A 17,685-nucleotide genomic window follows, 5' to 3' on the forward strand; every position below is an offset into this window, starting at 1 on the left:
GTCTTATTATCTATCCCTTTCCTAATGGTTCCTAACATTGTTAGCTTTTTTGATTGCTCCTGCACATTGAACAGATGTTTTCAGAGAACTATCCACGGTGACTCCATAATGCATGTATTTTAGGGATTATGTTTTCCAATGTGCATTACTTTGAATTTATCAGTATTGAATTTCATTTGCCATTTTGTTACCCAGTCACCCAGTTTTGTGAGATCCCTTTGTAACTCTTCCCAGTCTGCTTTGGACTTAACTATCTTCTGTAATTTTGTATCATCTGCAAATTTTGCCACCTCATTGTTTGCCTTTTTTCCGGATCATTTATGGAATACGTTGAACAGCACTATTCTCAGTACAGACCCCTGGGAGACACCACTATTTACCTCTCTCCACTGTGAAAATAAACCATTTATTCCTACCCTTTGTTTCCTGTCTTTTAACCAGTTACCATGAGAGAACCTTCCCTCTTATCCCATGACTGCTTACTTTGCTTAAGAGCCTTTGGTGAGGGACCTTGTCAAAAGCTTTCTGAAAGTCACCGTACACTATATCCTCTGGATCACCCTTGTCCACGTGTTTGGTGACCCCCTCCAAGAATTCTAAGAGATTGGTGAGGCATGACTTCCCTTTACAAAAGCCGTGTTGACTCTTATTTTGTTCATTTCTTCATTTATGTGTCTGATAATTCTGTTCTTTACTGTAGTTTCAACCAACTTGCCTGGTACCGAAGTTAGACTTACTGGCCTGTTATTGCCAGGATCACCTCTGGAGCCTTTTTTAAAAATTGGCTTTACATTAGCTATGTGCAAGTTCTCTGGTATAGAAGCTGTTTTAAGTGATAGGTTACAGACCATAGTTAGTAGTTCTGCAATTTCATATTTGAGTTCCTTCACAACTCTTGGGTGAATCTGGTCCTGAAGACCTATCGCTGTTTAATTTATCAATTACTTCCAAAAACTTCTCTACTGACACCTCACTCTGAGACAAGTTCCTCAGATTTGTCACCTAAAAGTGGCTCAGGTGTGGGATTCTCCCTCACATCCTCTGCAGTGAAGACTGATGCAAAGAATTCATTTGGCTTCTCCACAACGGCCCTGTCTTCCTTGAGTGTGCCTTTAGTACCTCAATCGTCCAGTGGCTCCACTGATTGTTTGGCAGGCTTTCTGCTTCTGATGTGCTTAACAAAATTGCTGTTCGTTTTCATGTCTTTTGCTAGTTGGTCTTCAAATTCTTTTTTGCCTGCCCGATTATACTAATCTTTTACTCTGTTGTTTAGTCATTGAGGCCCTTCCCCCGTTTTTGGGTTTGTTTGGGGTTTTTTTTGTTTATTTGGTTCCTTACTGTTTTTTTTTATTATTGTTGTTTTTTATTTGGGGTATACATATAGTTTGAGCCTCTATTATGGTGTTTTTAAAAAGTTTCCATTCAGCTTGCATATATTTGTGGGAAGGTAAGGTTCCCGAGGCAGTCCCAGAGGCCTGGATTTGAGATCTATGACTCCAGACGCTACTTTTCTGAGGAACTGTGAGAGGTGTGAGAGGTGTAAAATCGAAAGCGAAGCAGCCAATAAGCAATTTATTTGTTAAAAGAAATACCTGTAGTCATAGCTCCCTCTGCATGATACTTTTAGAAGTTAAGCAGGGTTGGGTAGTGCTAATATGTGGATAGAAGATCTCTGGAAACAACTTAGGTTCAACAGGAAGAGATGTTAACTCGATTGCACAGATCCACTTCAGCAGGATGGTTTTAGGAGGTACTGTTGATGTCTTTCGGGTGAAATGTGAAACTGAGGTCATGATCACAGCACATCTTTCAAGAATAGGAGTGACAAGATGGGTGCGGTAATGTATTTTATAAGACCAACTTCTGCTGGTTGGGACAAGCTTTTAAGCTTATACAGAGGGCTTGTCTCTTTCACTAATAGAAGTGGTCCATACCTCACCCATCTTGTCTCTCTAACATCCTGGAACCAACATAACTCCAACAGCACTGCAGACAAGAATAGAAGTATTAACTAGAGCTGTAAGGAAAAAAGTAATTCCATTTTGTAGAGGATTTTGATATTTCAAAATGTTGTTTCTGATATTTTCCCGGGGTGAATGTGCATTGTGTGTGTGTGTGTGTGTGTATATATGTATATATATATACACACACACACATTAAGACAATTTTGGATAAAATTATGACAGTATTACAAATTATACGGAGAATCAGATATGTGAAGATGGTATACCAAGTGACTTCCCATGTTGCACAGGCTAAAGACAACTACAGGGCTTGTCCACTGCCCTTTTGTACTGCCCTACAATAGTACAAAGTAATGTTTATAGGAACACAGAATCCTTTATACGTTTAAAACACTCTAACCTTTTTCTATGCCATCAAAGTATGACTAGTCAGAAATGTGTTCTGGGAATGGAAGGGATGGAATTATTTATTTTCTCTAAAGCACTCCCATATCAAATATTTCCAATTTACAAGGAGGGAGGGAAGATTATTGTAACTGCTAGCACTGCACGTTTACCCTGGGATATGAAAAACAAAGCTGGGTTCTTTGTGCCCTTTACATCACCATCAACAATATATAAAGATTCTGGAATCAGAACTTAGCTGACAGTTTTATTGGTGGTACATGAGGAGGCAAAATAAAATCAGCTTGGCTCATCTATAGCTGTATTTTCTGTGCTAGGCTGCTGGCAGTAATAAAAACATGTTTTCAATATGCAAAACATGCAGCTGTGACTTAAAGAAAAACATGGGGGCAGATAAATTGAGTGGGAATATTTTGTTATATTTGGTTTATTTTCCTCATTAGAGCTAGTTTTAGTCAGGTGACAGCAGTGAGATCATATGGTAGGTAGATTCAGTTGCTATTGTGTATATCATATAGGTTCCAAGATTTATTTTATTTTTCATCTGGGACCTTGTTTTCATTACATCTGGGACCTTGTTTTTTTAGGGATAACTAAGGCTTGTAGGTTTAGAAGAAGACATGGAGGGTGAAGGAGACCAGGGTAGATGCAAGACAGTGTGTGTCAGAAAGGGATCCCAGGTGGAAGGGGCTATATGAAACAAAGTAGAGAGGCAAGAATGGAAAAAAGAAACAAAAGTAGTGGTTAGACATTTTTGGATGCAGCAAGGGGGACATGCATGGCGTGAAAAGAACCAAGAGCAAAGAGGTGGTTGTGCAGATGGCATCTTGAATTGGACCTGGAAGCCCTGGAGAAGGGATTTAAGGTGTGGCTGGATGTGATCAGATTTTCAGTGGTTGATTTTCACAGCTTATTTCTTACCCATTTTCTTTTGCTTTTCCTTAAAGAAGCTGTTTGGGTTTTTTTTTTCTGGAATATTAGGTCCAATTTTATTTAAATACTTTTTTTGAATTTGTACTGTATCGCAGATGCCTAGAGGGGGAAAAAAGGTAAAATATTTGTAAAAAGGAATATGAGAATTAAGCCCATGTGCAGAGCTATTAAAAAGATTTCTTCAACAAATGTTGTGTTAACACAGAAAGAAAAGGATGACTCTGGCTGAAAATGGGAAATGGAATACGAAATTATTTACATTTACAAGGGAGGGCATTAAAAACAAAATTGTCCCTATTCCACGTACTGGATGAGTGTAATGTTTGTGGTAATGATTTCTTGGTTGCTTTGCATGATTAAAAAATCAACATGTCATCAGAGTTAAATAAGGTTTATTCTGCACGTAATTATGGTTGAAATGTGCAGGTCAATGATAATTATGATAAAAGTAGCTGCAGGAAATTATTATTTTTATTGCTATTGCATAAGCACCTGTGGGCCCAAACCAAAACTTCACAGACACGTAGTAAGGGACAGTTGCTGCTTGGTAGAGCACGCATTCTGAAAGGGGTGGAAGAGAAAAAATGTTGGTATCCATGGTTGATGGAAGGGGGAATTTAGGTACAGCTGGATTAAGCAGCGTACCCCAACATCACGCAAGAAGTCTATGGTAGAGCAGGACATTTCACCCAGTTTTCCTGAGTCCCAATTCCAGTGCAGTGTCTTAACCAGAAGAACATACCTAAAATATAACCATGGTTACATAATTTTTTGAGTCCAGTCTCTGCTCTGTGAAATATGCATTGTACCAAACTGTCATTTAAATGGGATTGGAATCAGGTCTTTAGGGTGTTAGGTAATTGTATGAAATTAGATATTATTGTGCTCCTCTAGTTCAGTTGAATAGTTTGCAATTGTCCTCAGAATTATGCTATCTGAACAGAACAAGACTGCTTGTATTAACTTTCTTTCTTTCTCCTGGAATTTTATGTGGTTACCAGACATCTTCATTTCGCATTCTTGGCAGGCAGGAGATCATCTAATTATGTGCTGCTGCTTAATTCCAATGGCTGTCCACCTCTGCAAAAGACTACTAAGTTTGAGGAGATTTGGAATAAGCAGAATATCAACAACTAAGATACACAGTGCATGAAACATCTTGTTACAGTTATGTTGCAGAGCCATAAATATACAGAACAATCTTTAAATTGCCTCCCTGTCATGCATACCGGGACTATGATTCATGCAACACACTTCCAAGAGGGGATAGGATTTTGCAGAAACAGAAATTAAGTCTAGTGCATTTAATATTGTATTATCAGAGACCAATGATGCCATAAATGCTGAGCTAAAATATTGGTAAAGGACTAAAAAATTGCCAATGCCTGCTGAACCCTGTACACTTGTGTCCTATTAACACTTGATGTAAACACAGCTAAATTGCTCCTAAATTAATACGTGTATTCCGCTGTGTGAACTGTGACAAAAGATTTCCTAGTCCCATGATATTAAGTTACAGAAATTACATTAAAAAATGTCATCTTGTTGGGAAATGACAACTTGGGATTTGTAGCCTTTATGTACTAATTTGGTCTTATTGGTGACCTTATTGTCTTTCCTCCCTAGAGGTTTTTTTCAGCCCAGGCATCTATATTATTATAGCAGGAGATAATTTATTTCCCATTCTTCGATTTCCCCGAGCTGCAAGTTAATGTGGGGCAAACTTCTTTGAGGAAATAAGACTTTAGTTGAAATACATCAACCCTTGAAGTTCTGGATAGTGCAATAGTAGGTGATCTAAGTTATTGAAAGAGTATACTGTTATCTAGTCTGGGCTGGATGCTCAGCTGGTGTAAACTAGCACAGCCTTGGAGTGACACTGATTTACAACACAGGAGGATTTAGTCATCCGTGTCTCTAATCTTGTCATTCACAGGTGTGATGTCTAACCTCTGAGTTAAAAAGGAAACAAGCAACCTTATTCATGTTAGACCTCTGAATTCTAAAAGAGAAACGTTCAGAACCAGCAGAGTTGTAGGGGAAGTTGGTTTAATGGTGAAAAGAAACCTTCCAAAACATGGAATGATTGAGGAAAAAAAAAAACATGGGAGAGTCAGAAGTTCTCTGAGTAGCTATTAATGTTGCGTTTGTAGTGGTAATGAAGAATCTTAGAAGGTTTATGGAAAAAGGCAGACTAGAACTTGCTGTGGAAATTTGGGAGGCAAAGAAAGCAGCAAGTGCTTGGAACTCCTGGTAAAGGAAAGAGGCAGAGGAAGCCTTCCTTGGATTCCTGGGAGAGGTGAGAGTAAGTAGCAAAAGGCTTGTGTAGAAATCTATGGGGATCAGCCTATGGAAGAGTCAGAGCCAGTATAAGCCACTGCAAGTTGGAGCCTGCACAATGCATATGCTGCCTTTATACAATTTATTCGTAGGATGGGCAAAAAGTCATATTTGGAGTGTCATAATTTTCAGATGCTATTTGGACCCTTGAATATCTGAATCAGCCTCTTCAGGAACTCCTTCCTTCCTAACTGGCCCTTCTTTTTAACTGGCTACAAGACTTCCCTAGCTTTACGATGTTTTCTGCCACAAAATAAAGGAGTCCCCAGCAGCCTGAACCTCCACCTCATTATCCATCTCATTTTTAGGTCTCCCTCATCTGCTAAGATCTTTAGGGACAGCTGAGTACTGTAAATCTTCATTTTTTTATCTTTGGGGCCACCACCTCTTACGAATGCAAGCAGTGCTGAGAAATTGATCTTAGCAGCATTGAAACAAAAACCAATCCTGCATCAAATAGCTAATAGCCACTGTCTAATTAGTTTTCAGATACCAGGAATACTTCAGAACCAGACATGCCAAATCCACGGAACCCCCCTCCCCGAAATTGGGCTTGTTTTTGGCTTAATTGCTTGTGAGTTGCTTGTTGGCTAGTTTTTGGCTTGTTGCATGTTTGGCTGGTAGCTTGTTGCTTCTTTTTTTGATCAGCTCCTGGCAAGAAGAGGCAAGGGGGGAAAGAGAGTCTGGGGTGCATAGTGGGCCCACCACAGTCCCAGACTGCACACCGGGAGATCTAGTCACATAGTGTTGGGGTTCTTAGGGATTGGCTTGTTTTGGGCTTGTTTTGAAATGGGATTAGCTTGATTTTTGGCTTATTGTGAAAGTTGGGGTGCTTATTTATCATGTGAAAGTTGGCAACTGTGTCCAGAACCCCTTCTGGTGTAGCTCAGGAAACCCTGAATTTCCCCTAGACAGCCACAGGCCCATGAACTTTAAGTGACTGATAGATGATCTGAAAAGAGTGTTCTCAAATGTCCTTGATATGATTCAGTTTTCTAACTTAATATTGCTTCTGAGCACCATGTTGTCAGATGCAGTTAATGATGTCTCTTTATGATAGCATCAGCAGGACACCTGCCCCTGCCATCTTAGGACAGAGATGACTGCAAAAAGCCATTGTGTAAATTTTTTGTTTCAGAAGAGCTTGTGAATTCTGTTTCTTTATTACTTCATACTGAATTATATCTTATCATTAATGTCTGACTGAACTTGCGAATATGCATTTAATAAATAAATATATAAAAAAGTAAATCGTGATAACCGGAAGAGGGGGAGGCAGGTTATTTCTGTTTCTTCTGTGGAGCTTCGATATCCTCTGCTGGATGCTGCACTTAAACTTCTGGGCATAAATATATATATATAGTATAAGAGTTTAATGGTGTTAGGCACTAAGAGCCCTCAGCTTCCATAGACGTTAATGGAAAGCAAAGGCACTCATTGCATTGCAGAAACAGACCTTATATGTACATTTAATATGTTAATATATTACCATTATGGAATTCTTACAATGCTGAAATAGCCTCACTAGGCACTGACATTTTTTCACTGAAGCATAGGGAGCATCTAGTGCCGACGCTAAGTTACTAAAAATTTCAGAATTTCTATTTTAAATATGATAAAGTAATCAAACAGAAGTGAGCACAAGTGAGTGTTTTGCAAATCCTGGCTTCACTGAGAGTTCCATATGCAGAGAGTTTCATAATAGGGACTAGAACATCTCACTCTCTCATTTCGTGTTCCCCATTTCAGTTACCTGAACTGAGCGTACTGAGAAATACACTGACTGATTGATTGAAAATCCTAAAATTACATGATAAATGCCACAATGATTCACAAAATGAAGAAGAAAATGTGGGCCATTAACAGGCCATATTTGCCTCAAAATGCTGGTTTGGTAAAAAGCTTTTGGGGAAAAAAATAAATTCCAGTTGTTGAGTGTCACAAAGTGAGAAAAACCCATCCCATCTGTGACATAATTAGCTTGCCTCCCCAGGTGGGCAAGATGGAGGTCATGTGACTCAATCAGGACTTCTGGGGAAGAGCTAAGCGAAGAAACGTGTGTATGGGGCTGGAGAGGAGTTGTAGACCCTTGGAGAGGCCAGACTGCAGGCAAGAAACCCTGGTTGTGGGGGCGGGATACAGAGCAAGAGAACAAACCCTCCTGGAGGTGGGGCTGGGTCTAGCTGGAGACTGGAGTGAAGACTCTGTTTTGGATTATTAGGGAGAGATACCACTGAGTTCTGTTGTTGAAAGATTTTGGAAAAATTTGAGGCATGGTGCTGCAGAGCTACCCTAAGCCACCATCAGGTGCCCTGGAGCTGGCTGACCCTTATACATTTACGCATAAGTCCACCTACCACGTGGGAAGCCCAGACATTGCAAAATATACTAGTGCTTGAGACCCAGATAATGAAATTGTTTAGAAATTGACTAGAAACAGGAGAAACTGATAATAATTTAGGCCCCAATCCTGCAGCTGGATCTGTGCAGGTAATGGGGCCCCTGGTGCCTCACGTAGGAGTGGAGGTAGTCCGTGTGACTCTCATTGCAGGATCAGGGCCCTAAATTGTTGATGATAGCATAGCTAAGGCATGGTTATTTTAACAGGTTTTTTTAAAACTGTTTAATATGAAGCAAATCATGTAGTTATTGACAGGGTGGGTAACAAACAGCTGAGGAAAACAGATTATGAATTCTGTTTTTGTCTGCCAGCATGTGTTCACTAACTGCTAATAATCAATCTCTAATCTCTTTACAGATTTCAAACCTCTACATATATGACACTGTGCTTTTGTTGGCTAATGCTTTTCATAAGAAGCTGGAGGACCGGAAGTGGCATAGCATGGCTAGCCTGACTTGTATCAGAAAGAATTCCAAACCTTGGCAAGGAGGGCGATCCATGCTGGATACCATCAAGAAGGTACCTTCCTCCTATATTTCATTCTCTTTAGGTTCTATTCCAGCAAGGAATAAATCCCATTTGATGAAAGGTGCTCTATTTTTGCTCGCAGCAGTGTCTTTCCAAAAGCAATAGCATTAGTGCAATGACAAAAAAAATTCTAATGGAAAACTCTCCTTAAAGATTTTTTTGTTTTGTTTTGTTATTTTGTAATGGGCATATTTGAAAAAAAAAATATTATGGTTGCTGAATATCAGACCCAGGGGTATTTCAAGCACAAAAAAAAATCACATTATTATTATGCCCAGGAGGTAGGAAGGTAAAAAAAACACAGACCAATTTTTCTAGGATAATTGATATTAGAATTACAGTTCTTCCTTCGTCAGTAAAACAGGTTTTTTTTAAAAAAAAAAAGGTTGGAACAATTGCATCCAGCTAATATTCTGTGCAATTCATTATTAAAATTCTGCAGGCATAATGTAATAGAATCATACAAATCAGAGCCAGAAAAACCCTATTAAGTCATCTAGTCTATACCCTGCCAGTACAGGATTGTTCTCTATGGTATAATTTATATTGCTTTGTCCAGCTTTGTTTCCCAAGGAAGCTGCTTTGTCCAGCTTCCACTGTTTCTCTTGGAATGTTATTTCATATCCTAATTATACTCAGGGTCAAGAAACCTTTTCTTGATACTCAGTCTAATTTTCTGGCATTTAATGTTATACAATTATTCCTAGTTGTCCCTTTCCTTTTTTGTTGTTTATACCTTTCAAATATTTGTAGACTATCACCATGGCATTCCCTGGTTAGCACCAAGCCAAGAAGTACATATTTTGTCTGTTTAATCTTTCCTCATAAGTCAGTGCAGCCGGATTCATAATCATATTAATATCTCTTGTTTGAAATCCTTCCAATTTGTCAATATTTTTCCGGTAATGATGTACATGCAGTGTATATTTACACAGTGCTGGCACTTCATATATTGTATTAATGAAGGAAAACTACAGTGATTTTCAAAAATTACAAAATCGTTTAATCTTATTTTAAGAAGAATTAAAGTGTCTTTTTTTCAAAAGTCAGTTAACATAGAAAACATAAAACTTTTTAAAGTAACAAGAGGCAGCTGTTTTGGGCCAGCTCCTAAGCCCTACCAGAGCAGGGTATACTTGGCGACAACAAAGATCATAGAATCATAGAATCATAGAATATCAGGGTTGGAAGGGTTGACCCCTGAAGGTCATCTAGTCCAACCCCCTGCTCGAAGCAGGACCAATTCCCAGTTAAATCATCCCAGCCAGGGCTTTGTCAAGCCTGACCTTAAAAACCTCTAAGGAAGGAGATTCCACCACCTCCCTAGGTAATGCATTCCAGTGTTTCACCACCCTCTTAGTGAAAAAGTTTTTCCTAATATCCAATCTAAACCTCCCCCACTGCAACTTGAAACCATTACTCCTCGTTCTGTCATCTGCTACCGTTGAGAACAATCTAGAGCCATCCTCTTTGGAACCCCCTTTCAGGTAGTTGAAAGCAGCTATCAAATCCCCCCTCATTCTTCTCTTCTGCAGGCTAAACAATCCCAGCTCCCTCAGCCTCTCCTCATAAGTCATGTGTTCTAGACCCCTAATCATTTTTGTTGCCCTTCGCTGGACTCTCTCCAATTTATCCACATCCTTCTTGTAGTGTGGGGCCCAAAACTGGACATAGTACTCCAGATGAGGCCTCACCAATGTCGAATAGAGGGGAACGATCACGTTCCTCGATCTGCTCGCTATGCCCCTACTTATACATCCCAAAATGCCATTTGCCTTCTTGGCAACAAGGGCACACTGCTGACTCATATCCAGCTTCTCGTCCACTGTCACCCCAGGTCCTTTTCCGCAGAACTGCTGCCTAGCCATTCGGTCCCTAGTCTGTAGCGGTGCATTGGATTCTTCCATCCTAAGTGCAGGACCCTGCACTTATCCTTATTGAACCTCATCAGATTTCTTTTGGCCCAATCCTCCAATTTGTCTAGGTCCTTCTGTATCCTATCCCTCCCCTCCAGCGTATCTACCACTCCTCCCAGTTTAGTATCATCCGCAAATTTGCTGAGAGTGCAATCCACACCATCCTCCAGATCATTTATGAAGATATTGAACAAAACCGGCCCCAGAACCGACCCTTGGGGCACTCCACTTGATACCGGCTGCCAACTAGACATGGAGCCATTGATCACTAAAATGGCTTCTTTCAACCAGCTTCATGCTGTTCCCAATCCTGGGGCCAATCTGCACTAATCCTGGTGTAAAGCAAAGTAGCCTCAGGCCCAGTTTGTATGATACTGACACCCATTCTGGTATCTGGAGTTCACCAGCATGTAGGGACACCTACGCCATGCCTTTTATACCAGGGGGCAGGAAGTAGCTTAAGTGCTTTTACAATGGTACTTAAGTTACCAGAGAAATCCATCAAGTAGATTTGGCTGCTCCTATGTTTATTTTATCTTAACACTACACCTTCTCAGTCTTGCTTGTTTCTAGGGTCTCCTTCCTCGGGAACTGTCTTTGCTAAATCCTAGCACGCACCCTTCTCTCTGAGGGCTACTTCCATTTACTTACTCATACCTGAGTGGGTCACTCAGCCAACAATCACACTTTACCTTTTCCCATCAGGATTAACACTTGTTATCTGAATGGGACATTTCAGACAAATATAACCAGCCGTGTCACATTCTCTAAACTGAGTCTAGGGATACACAGCCTTGAGAGAGACGGCTGACTGCATTTCTATTTTTTTTCTTAGCTTGCTTGTGACACGGACCATTCCAATTCTCCTGCATGAGCATCATTTTTGCTGTTTCTTACCACACTGTCAGCTTTTTGCTTTCAAATGCTGCAGCGTTTATTAAATTCTTTGCCATGTCATCCTCACTAACATTTCCAGTTTGTCTTTTTCCATTTCCTGCCTTTTATAACAGGATGATTAATAAAACAAAGTCCTCCCATGACCTTTCACACAAGACCTACACTGTGTGAAGATTAATCTGTGAAGCGATTCTCCTTGAAATATGAAGAGAAATGACCAATCAAAGGAAATATGAAAGTCTTTGAGAAGGCAGGAGCAAATTAAAACACTCTGTAAGGGATGTGGGTTAGACCACTCGTGAATTAACAGAAGGTGTGGTAATTCCTGAAATGTGCAGCCCTAGCCAAAGGTTGAGTTCCTTGCCTTTGTCTCTCCTGGCCCCGATTGCAAAAATTGGCTTTGGTGAGAAGCCAAAGTTTATAAACTGAAAGCACCTCTGAGTATTGTTTGTACTGTACTGTGTTGACAGAAGAGGATTCTTCAAGAGCAAAAGGCTACAGTTGTTCCAAAGCTGAAATCCAATCCAAATGCACAGGCTCCCATGTGTATGTAGCCCTCCACTTCCACACATGAACAGGAGCCTACGTTCATGGGCCAGTGCTGGAATTGCATGGAGAGGTGGCTTTCTCTCTTTATGCTATGCTTCCCTTTTCCTTTGAACACACAAAGCCCCTTCGTAGGAGTCTTGCAGGATCCCTACTTTGTAGTTTTGGTAGAATGCAGGCCAGACATGACTGTTGCTACCATAGGCAGACCATGTCTACATCAAAAGTGGCAGAACTGATGGAAGTGGCAGAAAACTTTTTAAAAACAGACACCCTTTCCCTATTGAGGATTCCTTCATCTGCTTCCGATTTGGTCCGCGTGCTCTGCCTTTTTCCCTCCCTCATCCCTTGCCCTGCCATCACTGAACATCGAAGATCCAATCGCACTCCCGATGTTCTCCTCCCCGCTGAAGATCTCTCTCCTCGGTCCCCTTCAGCGAAGCGCAGCCCAGTGTTGAGCAAATGCTTAGGATTTAGCTGGCTCTGCCTTGTCTGAGACTAGATAAGGCAGAGTGAGTTGAGCCCTGATGAGTGTATTAGCCGGGAGACATTCTGCTCTAGGACAGGAAAAAGACCCCCTCTTAGTCTCCTTCTGCCCATTTCCCAAAAGGGAGGGAGCAGTGACTAGGGTGTTTCTGAGAAAGGGCGGGGTTGTCTGAGAGCATTGGTGCATGTATGGCAATGTGTGTCAGAGTAGAAATGCTTGTGCGTATCTGGAAAGGGGCAGAGGCTATGTCTGGTGGGCAGGGTTTGTGTGTGTGAAAATGAAGAAAAGAGAATCTGAATAATGGGTTAGGTGGGGAGGACAATGAGTAAGAGTATGTGGGAAGGGAGCAAAGAGAGAGCTGGGGAACCCCAGAAGAGAGCAGTGAGTTTGAAGGAGAGGTGAGTTCCTCAAACAGCACTGTATAGAAGGGAGGGAGAGAGGGAAAAATATGACACACTACAGGAAAAATAACTGTGAGAGGAAAACAGGATTAAAAAAGGAAGGGAATGTTTTCTGTCATATCGTTAAAGGAAATAAAAATGGGTAGATGCAATGAGAAGGAAGAAAATTGCAAAGGAGACCTACTGAAGTTTTCTTTTTAAAATGATTTGCAAGTAAGTGTAATGCTACTAGGGGACATGGTCCACCTACTGAACTTCACCTACTGTAGCTAAAAGCCCAGAGATGGGCTTGGGGCTTGGAGGCACCTGGGAATGTGAGAGAGACTTGCCCTGCTCAGGTGAATTTTTCCCAACCCAAAATTGTGGGTCTATGTGGTAGGAGCGTTGGCAGTGTGGAGGCCAAGGCTCTCCATCTACATTCTCCTTGAATATAGGAGATTCCCCCAAGTTCCGTGGGTTTTGGCGGTGAACCAAAGAGAAAACCCTATCCCTCCTGCCATGAGGGAATATACAGATAACTCTGTGAACTAAAACTCAGATTTTCCACTCCCATATGCAGGTTAATTCTGCATTGGGAAAAATGGCACCGAATGGTTAGCTATTACACTTAGCTTCCAGTGAAAGTAAACAAACCCGTGGAAAAAAGCAGATTCTGCTCCCTGCCAATCTGTTGCAGTTGAATCTGATAAGGATGGGTGTGCTTAGGCGTGGATTTCTTGTCATTTCTAATCTGATTTCTGATTTGAAATCACTACTACTGGGCTTTTGCTTTTCAATGCTTTTCATTCCGTTTCTAACCTCTCTTAGGCTGCAGAAAACCACAGTCTCCACAGTGCAAATTGGACTGATTTGGGACTGAGACAAAGCTATTGTGTAATAGTATTTCCTCTGTAACTGCTATAGCTACGGTTCTGCCAGCCTTTGACATATGAATCCCCGTTCACAGCTCTGCCATAACCATTTGTCCAAGAGTAAAACTTCTTATATAATGTCTGGGTCCCACAGCTAAATATTTGTTTTTCCTTCACAAAAATCCATTTGGCTATTTAAATGTAAGTATTCATATAAAAGAAATTGAGGTTATCAATTTTTAGTACTCCTCTATTAGCTGAGTATTCTAAACATGCAGTTTTTCATACCATAACTAGATGCTTATTGTGACTTTAAAATAAATGTGGGGCTTTAGAGAGCAGATGCATTGCACATTCTGTAACAGCTATTCACAAGATATTGGGTAGTGTTTTGGAATAATGGGCTCAAGGTATATAAACAACATGCACCTAGGTCTGTGAATGTAAATGCCTGCTTGCCTGCTTTGATTTGCGCTGCCAGGCCTTATGCTTGGATAAAGTTCCTCCCTGACAGTAAATGGCAAAAGTACCTTCAGACCTTGTTGATGTCATTCCCTACAGTCTTTGCATTGCCTTTACGGGGCCTGATAAAGAACCTACTAATGAGCTTGTTGGGCTGCCATATCTTAGTTCTTTCTAACTCCAAGAAGTGGAATATCCATACTCTTCCCTGGCTAAGAGAAAGGCCTGAACAAGGGAACAAATGGAACAGGACTCAGAAGCTTGAGAAGGATTTCAAGCAACACACGGGTATGCTGCTCCATTCATAACACACGTGAAGCATAAACTGCCCTGTGGCTTTCAATCTGATAGGCATCAGGCAAGCCCAAACAGGAGTGTAGCATGGCCTAATATTGCAGGAGCATCTGTGCCAGAAATGCCCACATGGCCAGGCGCTCATACAGCCAATTGCAGGCCCTTTGAGCTGAGTTGTGAGAGAAGCAGACTTTGACAAAAAGTGCTTTAGTGAGGAAAAGGAAGGATCACCATTCTGAGATCAGTAGGGGGACTGAGTCAGAGAAAAGTTCTCCCTCCTTCCAGGGCCAATCTGATAACTAGCCCAGTACTGTGTAGAAACAGCACATGTAACATGGCACACAGGTGGGGGTGATGACCTGCCCTTTGCTTGCCTAGAGTAGGCAAAAGAAAAGCCTGAGATTTTCCACACAGCTGATTTCTTCCTCTCTATCTGGGTTTCACCTAACCATTCAAGCTGGACCAAGATGGCTGTAGAGTCAGACTAAGGAAAATCTTTGCATCTAGGTAAAACACCTCAATGTATGTGACCTGACCATTGAAATCTGTGGGACTACTTTGATTTATATAATTGAGAATTAAAAAAGAAATTTTGAGTCAGATAAACTTGATGTTTCAGAAGTAAACTGAAAGCAAGAATCCCGTGCAAGAGGTAAAGCAAGTATAGAGCAGTACAGGAAAGGTAACAGTAAAAATGTGAAACGAAAAGGAGTACTAGTGGCACCTTAGAGACTAACCAATTTATTTGAGCATAAGCTTTCGTGAGCTACAACTCACTTCATCGGATGCATTCAGTGGAAAATATAGTGAGGAGATTTATATACACACACAGAACATGAAAAAATGGGTGTTATCATACACACTGTAAGGAGAGTGATCACTTAAGATGAGCTATGACCAGCAGGAGAGCGGGATGAGAGGGGGGAGAAAACCTTTTGTAGTGATAATCAAGGTGGGGCATTTCCAGCAGTGAACAGGAACGTCTGAGGAACAGTGGGGAGTCGGGGAGGGGGGTGGAAATAAACATGGGGAAATAGTTTTATTTTGTGTAATGACACATCCATTCCCAGTCTCTATTCAAGCCTAAGTTAATTGTATCCAGTTTGCAAATTAATTCCAATTCAGCAGTCTATTTTGGAAGTCTTTTTGGAAGTCTTTTTGTTGTAATATTGCGACCTTTAGGTCTGTAATCGAGTGACCAGAGGGACTGAAGTGTTCTCCGACTGGTTTATGAATGTTATGATTCTTGACATCTGATTTGTGTCCATTTATTCTGGAAAAGAAGCCCTTGAGGCATTCCACCATGATTTCAACAATTTCCATCCCACCATCAACCTCAGCCTGGACCAGTCCACACAAGAGATCCACTTCCTGGACACTACGGTGCTAATAAGCGATGGTCACATAAACACCACCCTATACCGGAAACCTACTGACCACTATTCCTACCTACATGCCTCCAGCTTTCACCCAGACCACACCACACGTTCCATCGTCTACAGCCAAGCACTACAATACAACTGCATTGGCTCTTACAACTACAGTACCAGCCTGCTGAAGTGAAGAAACAAATTGACAGAGCCAGACGTCACCTACTACAGGACAGGCCCAACAAAGATAATAACAGAACGCCACTAGCCATCACCTTCAGCCCCCAACTAAAACCTCTTCAATGCATCATCAAGGATCTACAACCTATCCTGAAGTACGACCCATCATTCTCTCAAATCTTGGGAGACAGGCCAGTCCTTGCCTACAGACAGCCCCCCAACCTGAAGCAAATACTCACCAGCAACCACACACCACACAACAGAACCACTAACCCAGGAACCTATCCTTGGGAGTGGATGTGTCATTACACAAAGTAAAACTATTTCTCCATGTTTATTCCCCCCCACCCCCGAATCCCACTGTTCCTCAGACGTTCCTATTAACTGCTGGGAATGGCCCACCGTGATTATCACTACAAAAGGTTTTCTCCCCCCCTCCCCACCCCCGCTCTCCTGCTGGTCATAGCTCATCTTAAGTGATCACTCTCCTTACAATGTGTATGATAACACCCATTTTTTCATGTTCTGTGTGTATATAAATCTCCTCACTGTAGTTTCCACTGAATACATCCGATGAAGTGAGCTGTAGCTCACGAAAGCTTATGCTCAAATAAATTGGTTAGTCTCTAAAGTGCCGCTAGTACTCCTTTTTTTTTTTGTGAATACAGACTAACACGGCTGCTACTCTGCAACCTGTCAAAGTGTGAAAGACTGATGAGAGAGAAAGGTGGAGAACAAGAAGCAGTGGAAATCTGGGGTTTTTTTAGGTATATAAGATGAAGAGGGCAGGGAAAGGAACAAGCGTCTAAGAAATGGAGAGACTGGTTAACTGGCAGAAGAAGTGAATATTTAAAAAGAAGCAATGGAACTTGGTTCTTACAAAAGACTGGATTGTAACTAGAGCTAGTTGGAGAAACTTCAGAAGACCCACATTCCCTCAGAATATGCAGTTCCATCAAACTCGGAATGCTTCACAAAATTGGGTCAGTTTTGCTGGAACTTTGTTTTGGAAGGAAACCGGATGGTGCGGGGGAAGAAGTCTCATTTCTACATTTTTGGAACAAAACATTTAGATGGATTTTGGTTTAAAGAGACTATTTATTTTGGATTTTTTGTTTTGTTTTGTATAATGCAAAGTTTAAGATGTCAGAATTAAAATGAAACATTTAGCTTCTATTAAAGCAAAACATTTCATTCAACACACACAAAAATCAGCATTTTCCTTCATGGAGCATTTTGAAAAGTTTAGTTTTCATTCTGGCTCAGAACAAAGCCAAATTTCAAAATCGTTTGTAAAAAATGGAACTTGCACCTTCCACCCAGTTGTAATTTATAGCTTTACTATCCAGTCTGAGAACCAGGCAAAGGATAGCTATGCTGTTCCCAAACCAGAGCAGGAATCAGACGCTGACTGTGTGAGTCACAGTCTGGTCAGTTTTCCCCCTTTGCGTTGACTCAGCTGTACTAGTTGGTGCATTGGATGGAAGGGTAGTGCCAAAGATGTGCATACACCCTGCCTGTCTGCATGGGAAGGGGAGTAGTGAAGGCTGCTCTCCCTTCTGTATAGGCGATGTGGGTAATGTGAATAAGGAGGCTTTGTTATAACTCCTACTCTCATGTATAGGCAGGCAAGATGGGTTCATGATTGAGCCCAAAGTTAGATAAAAGTTCGATAGCCAAAGAAATTGATATAAACTCTTCAGAGGGAAA

The 17,685-nt window shown here is 41.1% G+C and overlaps 1 protein-coding gene across 2 annotated transcripts in view; it reads left to right on the forward strand.

Moving 5' to 3' along the window:
- The window catches only part of GRID2 (glutamate ionotropic receptor delta type subunit 2), a 1,026,718-nt gene that overhangs the window by 687,214 nt on the left and 321,819 nt on the right, over positions 1 to 17,685 (forward strand). For both annotated transcript variants that reach the window (XM_077814385.1, XM_077814386.1), the window contains one exon: positions 8,401 to 8,562. In XM_077814385.1, coding sequence (XP_077670511.1) covers positions 8,401 to 8,562 — 162 coding nt within the window. The remainder of the gene's footprint in view (positions 1 to 8,400; positions 8,563 to 17,685) is intronic.

Source organism: Eretmochelys imbricata, chromosome 4 (assembly GCF_965152235.1).
Source record: "Eretmochelys imbricata isolate rEreImb1 chromosome 4, rEreImb1.hap1, whole genome shotgun sequence".
In the NCBI taxonomy this organism is placed as follows: Eukaryota; Metazoa; Chordata; order Testudines; family Cheloniidae; genus Eretmochelys; species Eretmochelys imbricata.